At 34.2% G+C, this 20,470-nt stretch overlaps 1 protein-coding gene across 4 annotated transcripts in view; it reads right to left on the reverse strand.

Annotated features, from left to right (window-relative positions):
- The window catches only part of KIF6 (kinesin family member 6), a 178,424-nt gene that overhangs the window by 55,932 nt on the left and 102,022 nt on the right, over nucleotides 1-20,470 (reverse strand). For all 4 annotated transcript variants that reach the window (XM_027454038.3, XM_027454040.3, XM_013103400.4 and 1 more), the window contains 2 exons: nucleotides 8,699-8,801; nucleotides 1,964-2,019 (listed from right to left, as the gene is read on the reverse strand). In XM_027454038.3, coding sequence (XP_027309839.1) covers nucleotides 1,964-2,019; nucleotides 8,699-8,801 — 159 coding nt within the window. The remainder of the gene's footprint in view (nucleotides 1-1,963; nucleotides 2,020-8,698; nucleotides 8,802-20,470) is intronic.

Genomic DNA, 20,470 nt, shown 5'->3' on the forward strand with positions numbered 1-20,470 from the left:
GCAAAAGAAAAAAGTTTGACAGCCACTGCTGACTTTGGTTCTACCTCAGTCTAGGCCAAGACATCATTTGGGCTTCCTATCATAGATGAGTAAATCCAGGAGACAGAATTAAGTCAGGACAATGCAGACTTCAAGATGGAAGCAGAGGAAAAGACAAGGTTGTATCCTGATCTAATGGTTCACATTCACACCTTGGCACAGTGATGTCCAAAAGCTACAGGCATTATTCACCTTGGTGATACTTTCTGTTACATGGTGGATAACATTCATTGTCATCCACAGTAGGTTTAACCTGCTTTTTTAAGTTGATGATGGGAATAAGCCAACTGACACATGTTGCTAAGAAATAGTTTGACCGACATGTGTCAGCTTTCCCTTGCTATCAACCTGTGCAGTTTACAGCTGTGGAAAATGTGGATTTGGGAGTCACATGTAGAGCTACAGAACCCAGACCAAGTTCAAGACGACTAGTGTTTTTGGGACATAAGTGTATTACTGTCACCAAAATCAACTTCTTGTAATTCTTTGAGAGATTACAAAAAAGCAGAGAAGCTGGATAGACCACGTGACTGCAATGGCAGGATTTAAGTGAGATTATATGGACACTGGAGAGACTTGTATTTGCAAGGCGGATATTGAAATTTTACTGACACTGGCCAATCTTGGGACATCCATGCACAAGGTCCGTATTGAGCTATGTTCTATCTAACCTGAAGGAGATAATTATGCCTACTGAGAGAAGGCAGATTTATTAATGTGCCATGACTTGTTGAAACAGCAGAGTATTCAGAATGCTGGCTCAGCACCTGATGTCTATGGTTCTAGATCCCTTCAAAACATCCTTTGTGCAATGTTTTATCACACAGTGGCAACATAGCTAAGGTTTTCCACATAGTTCATCTAATTTGAAACATACTGTGTACCATCTCTGAGCAGAAATTGTGATGTACCTGAAGTTTCTTGACAGTAGAATCTGGCAGTAGCTACCCTTCATGAACATGGAGAATATTATCATGAATATGGTGAAAGTACATAGCAATCATCAGGAGAGCCTTGAGATTTTTGTCCTTTCCCAGCAGTCAGCTGCTGTTATGAGGCAAGTAGTGATGACATTGGATGCTAAATCACTTTTAAAATTAGTCCCTCATGGTCTGTAACTGGAATCTTGAATAGATTTGGTTCACCTGAATGTCAGCCTACAGGGACTTGGTTCACCTGAATGTCAGCATAAAGATGACAAAGACTTCAGTGATAGATAACAGAACTGTTTCACATCTGACATAGAGCCTGGATAGCCAATTGTTAGGAAAGAGGTTACAGATTGGGAATCAACAGAACTCAGAAATCACCTAGGAACATATCAAGGGCTGGTAGAAGGATTGGATAAAACCCAGCTTCAGGTTGAATGTATCTCTAGGTGACTTGGCTTTGAATAATTTGAACCTGGAAGCCAAACATATGATGTCGGGGCCCTAAAAAAAAATATGAAGAACCCTCCCACCAAGCTGAAGGACTCCTCAGAGTCCTTCTAATTAATCTGTATAAAGGAAGTGCAGAGGAATAATTCAACAATGAAACCTTATTGTATCAAAAGCTATATGAATTTAATACATTGATGACACAACTTGGAACAAAGTTTTTTGGATCATTTTATCCTGCAGTGAAATTCAAGAAATCCAATGTTAATACCTTAACTTCTCCCTTTGCTATATTTCAGGTCTCATTTCAAGTAAAGAACTGAGCTGCTCTTCACATTATTTGGAATAATCATGTTTTCATATTATTTGGGAAAAAAAAAAAGATACATAAAATGATTACTGCTATCATTAGTTACAATATATCTCTTTGGAAATATTAATAATCCATTGATTAATTTATTTTAGAAAATAAATCTCTTATTGTATCCTCTGAATGCTGCTATTTCATCAGCTATAGATGTAAAATGAAGCTGAAATGTACTCACTTATTTTATTTCTCACTTCATTTATTTTTTCTCCAAGGCATTTAGCTTCAGCAAACCTGTCAATGCAAGCATAATGATACAGAATTATTCAAAAGCACAACTAGTGAAACTATTTGTTCACAATAAAATACCAAATTCTTCATGACAATTTTTGTTTTGTAAGTAGAACTGGTAGGAAACAATTTTCCATCAAAAAAGATAGCCTGGCCTAAAAGAAACAATTCTGAATGCAACAAATGGGTTTATAAGATGGACTAAATAAATTTGTAGCTATAAATTTTTAAAATTATGTTATTTCAATTCTAAGAATTGGATTCTCTTAAATACTCATATTAGGCTATGTTATTAATTTAACTATGATAAATTACTTGCAATGTATACAGCTATATAAATATAGAAAGAGAAAAAATCCGAAGTAAAAACAAAATTAGAACATTTGTTCCCCAGGAAAATTCAAATTTAAGCATGTAACTTACACATTGCTGGTAATCACTGTGATGTGTGAACATGTATAAATGTATATCCCTGTCATTAAGAAACCTCTCAACAGAAAAATAAGAAAGTGTGACAAAAGTAAATTATTCTGATCTTCTACAGCTAGTCCTTATTATATCCACCAAACTAATTCCATCAAATTAATATCCACCAAATCAATTAATCAGGCTTTAGAAAGTCCCTTTGTAGTATTCAAGTAACTGGACCTCAAAACAAAACTGGAAAAGTGAAGTTTCCCTTGGGGTATTTCATGGTAGAGGAATGTAATCATTGTAAATAAAGGACAGATACAGACTAACTTGTGTGTTTTCCTTTGAGAAAATTACTAATTGCCTTTTGTAATTCACAAGATTTGTTTTACTTAATATGCCATATTTGTACCATCCTAGCATAAAATGAAGCCTTCCATCTTGGGGTAGTGTTTTGACAAGAAAAATTAACTCAGTCATTTCTTGAAGGAAAGACCAAGGAAAGCTCAGCATGTTGCAGGATGTGTTGTTAGTGACTCAGTAGGTGGTTCTCCTCTCAGAATGTTTACAGCACTAATCTACTCACATATTTCTCGAGTGTGCTGTAAAAGAAAACCACCTGTGGCAATCAAATATCACTTGTCCTTTTCTACAAAAGTTGTGATTAACTCTGGTGGCCTGGATGAGTCTAGAGCTGGTAATTATATTTCTCCTGAAAATATCCTTTTTTAGTTTTCAGTCCCCAACTAATGATGAAAATTGTTTTTATATGTCTTTTCACTGTATTTTTTCTGCTATAGCTGATTGAATTTAAGTAGCAAATTATTCATAGTAAGAAATGTTCATCTGAGATTGTACTTGATAAGAGGTAATGCAATGATCACTTTTTACAACCTTACATTCCCAAAACACCGAATATCATCAGTCAAAGAATCTTCAAAGCATTCTTGACTGCAAAGCATTATTACAGAAATTTTTAGAAAGAGCAAACTGAGATACAGCGAGATTAAGTGACTTGAAGAATGTCAAATATTGCATTCCTATGCAAAATATTGTGAATCACAGCACAGACATCTATCCCAAATTGTTAAGACTGGAATAATATAAACCACGTACAGACAAAGTATCTTGCCCACCTGCATGTTGAGTAATACTGCAAGCTCTTAGGGAGACCATGTTTGTTATATTTGAACAATACTGAGCATAATTGCATCCTAGTCCATGACTAGGATTTTTTTACATGTTAGTAATTAAAATAATAAGTATTCATTTCACAGCCAAAAATGTCATTTTTTAAAGATGGACTACAGTGCTTAAAAATTTTCAGTAGGTACGTGTATAAATTAATTTACTGACAACTTCCTGACTATATTCAAATCACCAAACCTTTATGTGGTATGAAAAATATTCTAATGATCAGAATTTTAGTTTTTAGCTTGCAACATGATGTTGCAGTGATGCTCACTTCAGTGTTGTTAAGCATTCTGCTCACTGTATGCTGCTCACTGTATGTCTTGCTCCTTAGTAAATGTGTGATATCTAGGGATTTCATTACAAAGCAGCTGCCTACTGAGCAGAATGAATACATTTATATCCTCTACATTCCCTATAACCTGCTAGAACTTGAGGTCTTCTTTTATCCTTTTTTTTTTTTTTCCTCCTATCAGTTTTCTGATATTTTATAGCAGTTGTTGACATAATTACTACACTTATTTAACTCAGTACTATATAAAGCTGTTTAGGAAAAACGGTATCTAGATCAGGCATTCAAATGCCAAGTTGATTCTGCTGTAAGAATCATGACAATCAGTTCAATGTACAATGGCAATGTCTGAACATTGTTCAAGGAAGTATCCATTGTAATAGTTTGAAGTGTAGAAGAATAATTTGCTGCATTGTGACCTTTGTCGTAGGCCATTAGGATTGACATGAAATTCTGAATTGTCATTTCAATGTGTGTGAATGGACCCTTGCTGAATGTGAAGGCAAAACTATAACACTTAATAGTTAAGTAACTGTTCAAATGATTTGGTCTAGGTCTTCGTCTAGCCAAAGTAACTGAGGAAATCTGCAAACTGTATTTTTGTCTAACTCAAATAGTGACAAACCTTAGTCAAGAAATATAACTTTCACCTGGGAAGATGGGACTTGGAAAACTACCCATTCTCGATTAGTCCATTTCCCTGTAAAACTGGAAAGAGCTGGAATTTCATGTGACCACAATCAGATCTGCTCATGGACACTTGTTTTCAAGGCTGAATTCAATGTGGTTAAATAGCTCTCGCACATACTATATCTCGCATAAGGAAGGCAGAAGCCTTTGAAGCATCTGTGAGAACGTTATATAATCCTTTCCCACTTAGAACTTGTTTTGACATAAAACACAAAAGGTATGGAAGGTTGTGTGAAGATCTAATGGGAACACTCCGAAGTACCTATTTCTTTCCTCCATGTCCCATAGACCAAATACTAAGCTCATCAATTACTTAGAAATTATTGAGGCAAAAGTCCTGTGGACTCTGATTCATGTTCACAGATAGATTTAGCTAGACAAGCTGAAGCCAGATGTCTATCCAGACCTTATTCATAGCTTGCTGCCTTCAAAATAGGAATAGCTGAATGGGTTATGCATCTGCTTCTCAAACACCATAGTTTATTAGCTGGCACTATAACCTAAACTAAAATTTGGCATTAATTTATAACAGACCAAGAAATTCCATCTCTGACTATGAATCATAGACAAACAAAATAAACAAGATAAACACATAAGATTTGATTCTAATATTGGAAGAAAAAAGGCTACTTTTGATACTGCTCTAATAAAAAGTCTGGCATAAAAATGATATCAGCATGAATAGTGATGAGTGATTGATTATATTTTTAGCTCCAAAGAGTCCATGAGAATCCTACATGAACAGAGACTGCTCTGTAGGAAGGTTGAATCATGGCTTCTAGTATCTACAAGATGAAATATTCTGGCGAAAACGCCAGAATGAATTTGGACACTAACTGTCGGGGAAGGAAAATTTTGCAAAGATTTAACTCTTTGAACATAAATATCAGTAATCAAAAAATTAATACTTTGAAAAACAAATACCTAACTCATAGTGCAAAATAAGATTAATTCAGAGGCTGTCAAATGAGAGATTGGAGATATTTAGTGAAATACACAAACATTTACTCATTTCTAATTAGACCTAAGTGATACTCATCCTTTCCATGAAACTCATCCATAGCTACTTAAAAACCAAGTTAGCCGCTAACTAGCTGAGACACAGAAAGCAGGAAAAGAAGAAAGTGGAAAAAAAATAATGGAGAACAACAAAATGGAAACTAGACTTACATCACATCTGTAAGCTCAGTAGAATTTTAATTCTGGAAATACTGACTAGGATGGGATTTAAAAGGCTTAGTGCAGTATACAATATTGCAGTGGAGTGGCTTAGCTGGGAAGATTTCTCGCTAGTATATTTCACCAGAAAATGAGACACATTTTTCTCCACCTTAGAAAAACAATGCTAAGAGAACGCTGTTGTATTGAGGAACACGACATTACTAAGTTCTCTGGAAGTCAAGTATAGGATGTCCAAATTCCAGAAGTCTGATTCTGTCTGGGCATAAACATACATGTAGATTCTTAAGCAGGGCTGCAGTTATTGTTGTACAGAAGAAAAATGAGAAAGAGTTGGCTTGTATTAACTGCAACCTAAGCTGTAAAAGATCACCCTTTCTATGTTACAAAGCCAATTTTTTAGTACTTCCCGTAGGTAACTCTACTAATGGGATAGTCTGAATCTATTGTCTTTCACTTAGACCGTAAATCAGAAATTACCCTTAACTAAATAAGGTTTTTTTTTTTTTTTTTTTTTTTTTTTTTTTTTTTTAAATAAATCCAGGGATGATACTGAGTTACAATACTGAGTTACATCCCCTGTAAAGATCTCTGAAGTGGTAGACAAAAAGTGTTATGTTTGAAACAGTATTTCTTTTACTTTTTTTTTTTTTTTTAAGACAAAATAAATAGTTTCAGTATTTGATTTGATCAGTTGATTACATTTGATAGTTTATACACAGGCAGTTATCGAAAAAATACTGTGTATTTACAAATATGTACATGTATATTGACAGAATCACAGAATGGGTGAGGTTGGAAGTGACCTCTTCCAACCAGGTTATCTGGTCCAACCCCCTACTCAAACAAGGCCACTTAAGAGCAAGTTATTAAGACCATGTCCAGGAGGATTTTATAGATCTCCAAGGAGGAAGACTCCATAATTCATATAGATTCACATCCATGTGAATAACTTCACAGCCCAAGCAACAGCTGTGACCCTCACAGTCAAACTTTCAACTAGGCTCACCAGAGTTCACCATTCAGTTAATACAAGAACGGTATAATTAGCAAGCCAAGAGAATCTACCCAAAATACCCAAAGAAAAAAAATATGACAGCTAAAAATAAGTAAGTTGTGAACCAAATACTGTTTGTGGTATGACAGAAGTGGTTATGTAACTGTACACAAAAATATTAACATGAGAGGGCTACATGTAGATGGAAGTTATGGTAACCTTTAAACATGTGGTGTCCACACACTTCTTCCTGTGCAATTTGAACACTGGCTGGGTAACCAAGTTTTTGTGCAACTGGTGGTTCAGAGACTGCATTCAAAATTACAGACTGGACTTGATACAAATCCAGTTTAATGAACTCAGTAAACTTGGAACTACAAGCATCTTTACTAAAATCCATTGAAAATGGCAGGGGAAAACTTGTCTTGCTCCAAGGTATGAACATTCACAGCACCGATTTCAGCAATCAGCTGCTGCATATTAGAGAGGGGCTATCCAAGGCGTGAATGTGAATCAATTTGTCCTTTAGGGAAAGTAAATCTGGTGTCAGTTTGTGGGTTCTGCCCATCTCTATTACATGTTCTGAAACCAGAAGGAAATACTGGTTTGCTTCATAGTAATAACTATCAGAGAAAATATGGCAGAATTGTGATTAACTAGAGTAAATTCCAGACATGGCTCTGAAGTGCTGTGCTCCCATGATCACGCTGTAACCATGAAGTGTTCTCTCAATAGACAGTAACGTCAGAAATGACTGCAGTGCAAGTTACATGTGGCATTGTCTGATCTATTGATCAGAAGAAAGACATTATTAAATATCCAGTTTATGTGAATAAAACTTTATGAACTTCTAATGCCTTGGCAATTTGTGCCCCCGTGGCTACAAGTCATAGACCTGGGTGGAAAATTAACCAGTTCACAAAAGTGGTAAATAGCAAGATCTTGAATAAACCATGGAGACATGGAGCAGATAATTTCTTGCCTGAATTACACTGAAGTAAATATATATAAGATTCAGTGACCCTGAAAACAATGTATTTAATGCCTGTTAAGTAGGAAAATTGTTCTGTTAATAAAGCAGAAAAAGCAGACAAAACATGAAGGAAGAGACCCCAGGAGAAAAAAGAAAAATAGAAAAAAGAAAAGAAAAAATGGTTTAGGGGAATATTAGTTAGAAGGGTACATTGAGAGATCTACTTTTGACATGTCTGATCTAAAAACATTATATTTCACTTGTAAAACTGACAGTGAAACAGTACTTTTCTACAATCAGCATGATAAAGTCTTGGTGGTTTGATTTTTGAGATGCTTAAAGTCCACTTTATTAAAATTCATGTTTTTAATATTTAACCATTCTCATCATCTTCACCAGAAGATTTTGAAGTGCTTTGCTAGCATTAACAATAAATGTGGGGGAGAAAGTATTATTTCTGTTTTAGAGTGCAAAACTGGAAGAGAGAAGCTAAAGTCACTTGGCAAACAAGATAGAAGCAAGACAAAAGCATCTGTTAAACATCTCCTAGTTTACTGTCCAATTCAGTGCTGAAGCCAGTAAAGCATTTTTGACAATGGAAATTACAGTAATCAGTTTAGTCACATGAATCTAACTTCCTCTAGATAATTCCTGATCGTGAATGCCATTTACCACATTGCTTTAATGAGGCTATGAAGATAAGATGAATAAAGCCTGTGGAAAGATGCACTGAAATCACTCATGCCATTTTCATATTCTGTTCAGACTTTCCCTCCATCATCTCTTAGTGCCTTCCAAATATGAAATATCCCCTGTAAGAAAAGGCCAAGTTTCTGTACCAACATCTTAACAGGGGCTTAGGATGTTCAGCGTAAAACTACATGTTCCTATTCAGGCTTATAATGAACTCTCAGATGTCTGTCTCCAGCTGTACTGTTGTGACACTCACCTCTGTTTTAGAAGCTGTTTGTTGTCCTCAATGGTTATACTGTCAGCATGGTCCCACTTGAAAACTTCAAAAGCCTCCTGACATCCAAGGGACATCTTTCCTCCTGCCCCAAGGAAAAAAAAAAAAAAAAAAAAAAGAAAAAAAGGAACTACTTCAAAATAAGCAAGAGACAGACATTTCACATTCAATTAACTCCTTTTTAGACAAATATAGCAAATCAGCCCAATGGTCTTAAAAAAAACAGTAGACTATGCTCCGTGGTCCAGCAACAGGAAAGTATTTTTGACAAAAGCTCTCTTACATGACAAATTAATTTGTTTTCACTTAATTTCTCTAAAGCATGAATATTTGTGTTGTATAATTTCTCAAGACAACTTACATTTTTCATAAATAAAACCAAAATGTGAATGTTGTATGTGAAATATTCTAAGTATAAGAATATGAGGTATTTCTTAAGTATAAGAGTATGAGGTATCAAGCTGCACTTTGCTTCTGTATTTCTTTCATTCTTCTACCATATTTGCCCCAAGACATGAGTTGAATATTTTCAGTGCTCTAGGAAGAAAAAACATTGGGCTTCTTTTAATTACTGTCTCATGCCTCTTAGTGAATGTCACCTCCTTTTAGTGAATCAGATGTTCAGATATTGTATCTAAAAAAATGTCTGGTTCCTGCCTTTTAAACTTTCAACATGGTATTTGTTTTCTTTTGTGCACCAGAAGTTCAAGACCTATTTTCTTTTTTTTTCATTTTTTTTTTTTTCCAGGATTACTCCAGAAAAGAATGATAGTCTGTCTTATTTACCAGTTATCACTGCTGAATGATCTACAGATACAAGAAATCATGTATCTGTATTACTATTAACAAAAAAACAAATTCAAAGGCTACTCAGAAATCTTCCTTCCTGCTTCAGAGCTATCAAGAGCCCCACATCCATTGTGTAAACTTTCCTGGGATTTTGCTGTGCAAGAGTTTTCTATATGGTTTGCGCCAACTGACCAATGTTACCAATAACATATAATGTTTACATATTATTTTCCTGGCTACCTACTTTGCAATTTTTGTGTAAGCAGAGATGGCATGTATTAACAAAGCATACATAAACAGATGTTGGGCTATGCAATACTAGCATGCTACACCTTGTTGGAGTCCAGCTGAGTTCGCATGAAAAAAACTGCATTGTATAGTCACTCCAGAATATATTCTGCTGCCTCTCATTGTACTTTTCCTTTCAGGACTACCTTTCACTGACTTGTGTGAGATTTCTGTGGTGTAAGATACTGTTTACAGTGAAGGCTGGTAACACAGACTAGCAGTTAGGGTTCAATAATCAGTAAAAGTTTTAAAAACTCTTTATTCAAAATATAGCAGAAAAAAATGCCCTCTATTTCAGTCAAAAGAATCAACACATCTGCTACTAATTTAAACATTTTGAGTTGAAAATAGAACCACCAGGAATGTTTGAATGGCAAAGCATGCAGAAACGCTCCACCCTTTTTGAATAAGAAAATCAAAGAAAGATACAGTGCAGTTTTGCCGCTGTGTGATCCAAAAGAGCAAGAGGATTTAGGAAAATATATTTTTCTCTGATAATGACCTGAGAAGATAACGTTCATGTTTTATGCTTGCGTTGAAGAAAATAAGTCAGCTTTGGAAGCGGAATTTTACAGTACATACATCCCATCACTAGCACTAATTTTAATATGCAGCCTGAGCTGACCCTCTAGAATTATTATTTTATTTTCAGAAAAAGTTTGTATTAAGTGCAGAAAGCCTTAATGAAATTCACAGCTGAGCTTAAAATAAACAGTGAAACAACTTTATTCATACATAGTACTGCAATGTAAAGTATTTAACCCTTCTGACAATGCTTTGCCTTTGAGTTTAAGAATTGGAATTAAGTTTGGAAAACAAAAACTTTTATGGTGCTTACAGCTTCTTCCAGGCAGAAATGCATTAACTAAAATTAAAGGTAACCTGATAACAGTTTTACCCTATTACATTAAGTGGCAGCAGAATTGAACAGGTACAGCTTAACAAAGCCCTCATAAATAGATCTCCAGAATTCTTGGGAAGGGCAAATTTTCCAGTGTATACAGTCCGTTTTAAGAAAATACTGAAGTATATGGAACAGCAAACAATCTCATTCTGAAAATGGTATCTCAGGAAAGGAGCTTAAAAAAAAACATTTTTTATCTCAGTTAAAATCAGTTTTTATCTCAGCATAATATGAGCATAAAACAGCTACAGAACAAATGCTGTAGCCTGCAGATAATGATGGAGACATTTAGGATGATAATAAGGGAATATAGTAATGTTAATAGTAAAAGACTGCAAGAAACATTGGAAGCTTGATGGAGTGGTGGTGTTTTCATTCTGTTCAGTAAAGATTATTCCTTCTGCATGCTTAATGTATTTTCAATCATGCTGTTTACATTTCCTTAAATGACCTATAATTTCATAAAGTAATGTTGTCTTCTTTCAGATGGCCTCCAAGTGCAAACATGCACTAAAATTATTGGCATGCTCTCTCTCCTAAGCCTAATTCAAACAAATAAGCTACGTGTTCTTTTAAAACAAGACTCTATTGACTTCATTTTTCTCTAGCTGTAAATTGATATATATTTATAATGCTATATGTAATAATGATATGAATAAAAGCAGAATTGAGAGAAGAAAACATTGATGATAGCACATTGTTGGCAACGTTCTCAAACAGTTCAGCTAAAACTATTAGTCTCATAGAAAACATTTTCATTTGCTCATAAGAGGGCCAAATAATTTCTCCTCTCCTTTAACACTGTAGCATAGTGTTACAAAATAAATGTTTGAAAATTCTTATCTAAGGAAGAATCATCATATCCTACAGGGAGAGAACCAGGAAACACATGTCATCAAGTCATTACAATGTGAACTGGAATAATCATTATCATTAAAATAATTCAAATAATCAGAAAAAAATTTTTTTTTTTTTTAAATCACATTCATGAAATCATTCATGAAAAGTTGGCAGGGTTGCATTAAAAAGTGATATATTTTGCATTTTTTTTTTTACACTTCACTGTTAAATTGTGTAAATTGGCTTTAATGTTCAAACATTCAAAAATGTGAAATCTATAGCAAACTTGTCGTTCACTGCAAATCAAAGAACACAAATTTGGAATAAATTCATATTTGATCCACATCCTGAATTTGAATGTTTAAGAATGTTCTCATTAAAGGTTTGATTTCAGTCTGTACTCCTATCCAGTGTACTACCCCAAACTGTATATTAAACAAGACATTTCATTGCAAGGGGTTCCTCCTGGAAAACATCCAAATTACAATTGTCCCACTGAACCTGGTAAGTCAGAGAGCAGAATCATAATGACTGGTCATAAGCCCTGACCTAGAGCAACAAGAGCTGAAATTACCAAAAAATAGAAAGCATAATGTAGTATTCATTAACGGGCTAAACACTTGAAATTAGTAATAACTCAAAACTGAGCAAAAATTTTGGAGGTCACATAAAAAGATCAAAGGGATTCCAAGACTCAGTTGTACACCTATGCCAGTTATAAGCCTACAAATCAGCAAAGACCCTGACAAACATTATTCGCCTTCTTCTATCACTAGGGTAATTTATTTTACACTGTTACATATACAAATGCTATTTACAGCTATCCTAAACAACACTCAAAGCCTCTCAAACATCTAAATGGGAAAATAAGTAAAAGGTACATCTAGGGTATAGTGTGGCACAAATGCTCAAATGCCAGGAGAGAAATTATCCCAATTTATAAGTACTGGACTATTTTTAAAGACTTTATTTTAGTGATTTTTACATAAAGCTTTCAAGAGTACCCCATCTAGAAGTCACACTTCGAGAGTGCTAGTCTAGACACCTTCTCTTTTTGGTTTGTTTGTTGAAAAAGATATTTCTGCTTAAAGGGAGAAGAACTACATAAAATTTAGTGCATAAAACCTACAGAAAATATTTATATCACTCTTTAGTTAAGTCTGGAAAAATGTATCACACAGTAGTATGAAATTGGTATCTTCTGTGATAGAAGATACCTTATCTGTCAGAAAGCAGAATCACAGTATCCCCTCACAACCCCAACTTGTAGCCAGATTTTGGTCCTGGTATGAGAGTTTCAAGGGAATTGTAGTGGCCCTCATGGCACAGGCTGTCAGTTTTACCTGCAAAAAGAATTAGAAACAACTTTCCAAGAGAGAAGAATCAAAGCTGCAATTTGAGCTGTTCCGAGGGAGGAACATTGACTGTGTTAACAAAAGCAACCTCTTAGGAATAGCTGTTCTGACTCTTCATAGACCATGTATTCTGATGAGAAAGGCATCTGTCCGCTTTTCTGCCCACATATCTGTTTTGTAAAAACTACTATTTCACTGTAGAAGACTTTGTCTTTTCATCCTTACCAAGTATTCTGTCTGCCAATAATTGCCAACTCTTTCACTGAAATAAAGAGCAAAATGTCCGCTTGGCTCAAAAAAATCTCTCAGAGAGAGTTTGTCTTGTCTGAAGAATTTCAGGATGGTGGCTATTGTGAATTGCAACTCTTTATTCTTATGAAGAACATTCCAATGGTCAACCTGTTCTTGCTGTTTCCACTTAAAATCAAGTATGAACAAATGAATTGTGGGCACTTTCAAATGAAACTGAAGACAAATTTAAGTCTTTATATTAGAACTAAGGTCTTTGCATGTAAGCAAACTAAGTATTTGCATGTAAGTGTATTTCACTACATCTTTATCAGGATCCCTCAAGATATCATGGCCAGCTGTTCAGGAAGGAAAAAAGTAGGTGTAACAGAGCTTGGAAATAATGAATCAAAAGAAAATAAATACTGAAATATTGGAAAATAAACCCTAAGACAATATACAACAAATATTTTCCTGCTGTAAAGCTCAGCTAAATTCATCATGACGAGCATGTGCATTACATATGACTACCTTCATCAGACTGCACTTAAGAAATGGGAAAGACATAAAACAGGGTTGCTTATTGTACCCCTGCAGCGCTAAACATCAAAATATAGTCTTTGGGGAATTTAAAGCCTCAAAGGAAAAACAGAATATTCACACTCAATGAATTAAATAAGACCATACCATAATTTAATTTCTCTGGCTCAGGAGTTTCTTTTGTTCATTTACAGGGAAGAAGAGTTTTTTTGAACATTTTTTTGAGTTTGACTATATTTACTGTGATAGTACACATTGATCCAGAAGGTCAGACTGCACTGCACAAGTGCAAATATTCACTGTGCAATTTACTCACTGAAGCTTGAGTTAATTGGTGTGGAGGTCATTTACTTAAGCATCATTTTATCAACATAAAGATAACTGATGCATAATAGACAAACTGTTCTGTATATGTTGAAATGTTTGTTAGTCAGCAGTTCACCACTAAATGAGACAATGTAAATGCCTAACAGCAAAAAACAAACTTGTACAGAACTATGGGGACAAAAATCAAAGACAAGTACCATTAAAAGCACTGCAATAAATACTGTAAGAGGATATAAATCCTAGTTTTAGTGATCACATTTAAGATAATCAAAATGAAAGTTACATAGAATTCCAATTTTGTAAAAATTAATTCTTAAAAGGTTTATGTATTTATAAATACTATAAGAATAGTAAGGTAAATATCAAAATGCGTATAAAAAAAGGTTAAATTAAGTATGAACTTAATTTAAAATAAGATAAAATTGATTATTTTGCAGTTCACCAAGATCGTAGAAAACCACCACCATCAAAACTCCAAATAACATATGATAGCTGAATCTGATCATGCTGTTTTTTTCATTTTTGTTATTTTAAGAAATGTCAGGAAAAACAAAGGTAAGAAAAATATTTTTTATACTAACCAAGTGTATTATTTAATAGGTCAACTTTTGCAACAAAAGCCAATTAATCTTACATGGCAAATGATGGCCAGAAATCCAGTTTTAGGCTCCTTATTCACATGTGCTAAATCTGATACCACACTGAACCTTAGAGCGACCTCAGTGCAAAAGGATTGAAATTATTGAAATCTTTTTCCTTTGTTTTCCTTGTCAGAAAAATAAGAATACTAGTTTGCCTTCCTTGTCAAATGTTGCAAAGCACAATGCTATTGAGAGTTACAGGATAAAGGAAAACTGTTAGTAACAATAAATTGTCATCACCTTCACATGACAGGACACATTTTTTTCTAGGATGTCTTTTATTCTCAGTTAACAGTACCATTTTGCACTGATTCTGTTTTTGTTACAAGCTCTAATAATTTCTCAGACGACATGGCATGGATTCAACATCATGTTGAATATCTGCATATCTGCATCAACATTAAGGATTCACGATGTGCCTACTTTATGTTACTTAGTCATGCTTTTGTTTGTTCTTTAAAGAGCTAACAGCCAGCAGAGTTACCGGATTCAATGTTGGGCAGAGTTCTGTCAGGGTGCAGACACTGAGAAACAGAGGCTACTTAGCATGAAGAAAATGTTTGCAGATATCAGCAATGAGGAACAAAGTAGTGTATCTTTTGATAATAACAAACTTTTCTCTTGTTCTGATATCAACATTACTACAAAAATACTTTTCATATTTTCAAACTTTTTTTTTTTTTTTTTTTTTTTTTTGTGATGGCTTCCATGTTTCAAAGAGAAAAAAATAGGTATTTTTCGACTACAGTTTACAGTCATTTTCTTCTTTCAAGCTGCCTGTGAGGTCATATCTGATTTTATAACACATACACACATTGGAAATCCTTAATTAGTAGGTACAAAGAGAGGAGAAATGAAGCGTGGTAGGCTTGGCAGAAGCTCAGAGAGTGGATACAAAGGAAAATAAGAAGTCAAACCCACAAGAACTTTAGGAGACACACCCAATGGTGCTGCCACATCTAAATAAATAATATTTATTCCAGCATTTTTGTCTATGCTGGAATTTCAAATCTCAGGTAAATTCTGATTAAAAAAAAAAAAAAAGATATATATCTTATACTACTTCGCTCAGTTTAAATTAAAAACAGCACATTATAAATAGAATGTGCTTTTCCCTCTCTTTGTAGGAGTCTAAATCTGCACCCTTAAACAGTTGATGGAGTTGCAAAAATTTTACTAAAATAAGACAGGGCCAATATGTTAGTCCATTGTTTTCCTTATGTCTTTTGTGATTCTAATCTCTAATTTTGGTTGCAGATACTTTTTTATTTACAGTTGTGCCACAATGTTCTCTTCAAATTCTTTTGAAAATCTTAGTAAGGTAAATCCATTTTTTTCCACGACTCTATCTTGCACCTTCATATAATTTATTGCAACCCAACTCGAATATTAGTTACTGTATCACTTGCATTTATACATGTAAGTAATTCAGATGTTTACTTACATTGGTGTCTGGAAGCTGTAATTAAAAAAATGAGACCATTAACTTATACTCTTTGGTGATTAACAGCCTTAAGAAAGAGAAATTAATTCCATCTAATAATTCATTGGATTAATGCAGCTTAATATAATGCAGGATTGAACTGAACACCTATCTAAGGTCACTTGTTAATCAGCCAAGAAATACTAGTGTTTGGAAAAAATAACTTTCTATTTTTATGGCAAAAGACAGAAGTATAGAATTTAAGAGGCATTGCAATATATAAAACGCAAGAGAAGGAGGAATAAAATTAATACCTGTTTAGATATTTATACCCTGAACAATAAACAAGTAGACAAGATTTTGATGAAAGCGAACACCATGCCTCAGCATGTAGAAGACACATCTTCAACAAGATGCAGTTTACTTGATTCTGAACTTGTTTAACTTTCAAAAATGTGATTCAGATATGTATGTAAAGTGTTATTGTTTCAAGCTGTTTTTTGTTGTATCCTCTAATAGTTGTGATCTATATCAAGTATGATACAGACAACCAGTGCAGCCTACACAGCATAAGAACAGACAATTGCAACTGAGAGAAATCATATTGGACACTGCAGGCTATGAAAAAGCTAGAAAAGCATATATAACCGCAGAAGGACAATTTTATGCTATATAAAATGTGCAATTTTTTTAATTAGAATTATTATCATCCATTTGAAAGAACATTATCTAATAACTCGATTTACTTTAGACTACTTTTTTTAAGATGAAGACTTCAGTTAAGTAAAATCAAATTAAATGTATATATCTTGACATTACTCACACATTTGCCATGTTTTAGTAGCAACAATGTTTGCTGCTTCTGTTTTAGACTGGAAAACAGGCTTTTATGTTCAAAATTTTGTCTGCCTTTTTCAACTCCACCAGCATGTCTAAATAAAGATAGAATACTCTCATTAAAATTTACCTCATCTACATATTTTAGGGAGCTTTGAGTGATAGATACTGTATTTAAAATCTCATTTTCCTTATATCTTTCACAATTTTAGAAAAATGACTGAATTGTGGGATAAGAATATTTTAAGAGCTTTACCAAATGACAGCCTACATCAATGAAGCCATGACAGTTTGGACCAAAGGCAAATGAAGCTTTTTGTTAGACACATCTGTAGAGATCTGCATGTATTTTTGGTGCCTCGAGAACTGGCTCCACCACCAATCTTGCCGGTAACACCATAAACCACAAAAGAGGCGTATTTCATTTTCAGAGCACTTCAACAGAGGAAAAATGACTTGTTATAAACATCAATCTGGTTTTGGAAACTTATGGTACTTTTAATTCTACATTACATTTTAGCTTTATTCTTTGTTAAGATACTGAGGTTTTCTGAATCCTGTATGCTCTACATCTGTGGAACACAAGACAAAATTGTCTGTAGTGTTTACACCATCAATTAGTTTGGGGCTATTTTAATATTTCAGATTATTAACTGAAGGAGCTTTCTATAACAAGTTTGTTTGTTTGTTTTCAGCAGGAACACTTTAGCAATAAAAAGTGGGGTGTGCTTACACAGAGAGTTGAGAGAAGAAACCATGGCAGATGCTCTGTGGTAAGCTGTCTCCTCACCAGTCAAAATTCTAAATAAACTAATTTTAAAATTTTCTATCTATTTACATCCAATATGAATGAGCATTACCAATCTAATTGTTTATTCCTTTTGGTAGCTGAAAATTTGATATTAAGAAATGAATAAAACTTATGTGTAAAAGAATTAACTTTGATTCTTCTTCTGTTGAAGTGTTATTGGAGTTTCTCCCTCAGAATGAACATGATAGTCTCTTTGGTGCCCACATACAGATTTTAAAGTTATCAGGCATGCTATTCCCAGCAACGACCATACTAAATTTTATGTACTCTCCTCCTGAAGAGTACATCATCTCCCCTCCTGAACAAGTCCTGTAACTGTTACATTACAGAAAGCATCCCTTCTATCTCATGCCATTGCTGATGTTTTAAATAACACTGGTCAATACAGTCAATGTATATAGACTATTCTCTAAATAAACATGCAAAAACAGTCCTTCAGGAAATTTAACTAATATTCTCAAACCTGAGGACTTCTAAGCATATGATAAACTCTGATAACATCAGAAGTTTTTCTGCGGAATTGAACATATTGTAACTCTTATATTATAGTAGGGGTGCATTTTAGTGAGCCTAAGTCTAGGTTTGTTGGTAGATCATTCAGTAGTAGTTAGTACTAGTACCTGAAATACATATACGTATATATATATATCTATATTATATATATCTCTCTATATAATATAGATATATATATTATATAATATATATATTATGTATTATATACATATATAACATATGTATATATTTACATATATGTATAATATAAATACATATATACACTTATACGTATTTCCTCTTTTATCTGTAATAGTTATGAGATGGGAGACAAAGTAGAAAAGGAGGAGATAAATATTATACTTAAAAACAAATTGGCTAATTTATTTCCTGAATTTTCACTTCACCTTTTCAAAAATGTATCACATTGCTCTTAGAAAACTTGTGGTTACTTTTCCATTATTTTGGACTTTCCTCATCTGTTAAAAGCTTTAAAACAAATCTATTTTCTTGAAAGATTGAATTGTAAAGGAAGCACTAAATCTTGGTAAATGTGTGTGTGTGTGTGTGGGGAGGAATATTCTAAATGCTCTGAATGCTATATACATCTTTTTGTAACACAGCCTTGTCAAACAAAAGCATAAGTGTACGTGCCAGCTGAATCACAGTGTTAATGGTCCAGAAGTTTGAGGAGGTTTAAATAGAACTATAATTTTCATTTTTAATAAAGCACTTTGATGGATGTCTTTATTCATTTTTAAACAGTTTTACCAAAACCCTACTACTCACTAAAAAATAGGATAAAGCACAGCAAATAGCTGATTCAAGTCCCTTTTTGCTGATAATAATGACAAGTAGCATACATATTACATTTTTAAGAACAAAATTATGCAATACATATTGCAATACATATGCAATACACCTATTTACTTCTAATATTCTAAAAATAAACCCTTCAGAAAGAGATTTCTTCAGCAGAAAGATGAATTTTAACTTGAACATTCTTTAGATGCCATAGAAAGTTCACATAAGAGTTCACATAAGTTCACGTGGTTTTGAGTTATGGTCATTAGTGATCACTCTGCAACAAGAGAAATCCTGGCTCCTTGAAAATACTTTTAAATTAATCAAAATAGAAAGCATTTGAAGTATTAACAATCCTTGTGACAATAAACTTGTGACACAAATAAGGCTAACAGTATCCTGGGCTGCACTGGGCAAAGTGTTCCAGCAGGTCAAGGGATGGGATCTTTCCCCTCTATTCAGCACTGGTGAGGCCACACCTGGACTTGTGTGTCCAGTCCTGGGCTCCCAAGTACCAGAGACATAGACAAACTGGAGAGAGTCCAATGAGGGGCCAGTAAGGAACTAGAGAACCTCTCCTGTGAGGAAAGGCTGGGAGAACAGGGACTGTTTAGGCTAGGAAAGAGAAGACTCAAGGGGGATCTCATCACTGTACATAAAAAATTAAGTAAGAATACAATAAAGATGAACACAGGACAAGAGGAAATTGGCAAAAACTGGAGCCCACTAGAACACAGGAGACCCAATGAGCATCAAGAAATAAATTTTTAGTGTGAGACCAAGCACTGTCACAGATTGCCCCGAGAGGCTGTGGAGTCTCCTTCCTTGGAAATATTCAAAAGCTGCCTGGACATGGTTCTGGACAACCTGTCCTAGGTGGACTTACTTGAGCAGTGGGGTTAGACAAGATAAACTCCAGACGCCCTGTTCAACCCCAATCATTCTGTGATTCTGTGACCTTGGTCATTAAGTCCAGCCTGTAGCCATGAAGGATCCTAAATACACACAGACCAGAAGCAGCCAAGCATTCCAAAGTATTCTATCAGGAAACTCTAAGTCTTAGTTAGGCTGCATCAAATCCTTTAAGTTATGATGTACCGCAGAAAAAGAGAAAAAAGGAAAAAAAAAAAAAGTGGCCCTAATGTCTTAAATTTCTATGAAACATGCTTAATTCTATACAGCAAAGTTTTGATCCTAAACCTGGCAATTTCTTTTATTTATGAATGTGAGTCTAGCATACTATATAGGCAAAAGATATGCTTCTCATAAAAGACCAGAAGAAACAAGGTATGAAACAAGGCTGAGCATTCCAACAAATCAGGTAAGATAAGATCAATGCGAAAACCATGAAAAACTAATCACATCTTTCAACATTCTTTCAGAGACAACAAACTGAGCCCTAAAATACTCACACCTACAGGTTTATTTGTAACTACAAGATCATTTCTTTACTACCATATGATTCTTTTTACAAT

The sequence above is a fragment of the Anas platyrhynchos genome, chromosome 3 (assembly GCF_047663525.1).
Source record: "Anas platyrhynchos isolate ZD024472 breed Pekin duck chromosome 3, IASCAAS_PekinDuck_T2T, whole genome shotgun sequence".
Taxonomy (NCBI): domain Eukaryota; kingdom Metazoa; phylum Chordata; class Aves; order Anseriformes; family Anatidae; genus Anas; species Anas platyrhynchos.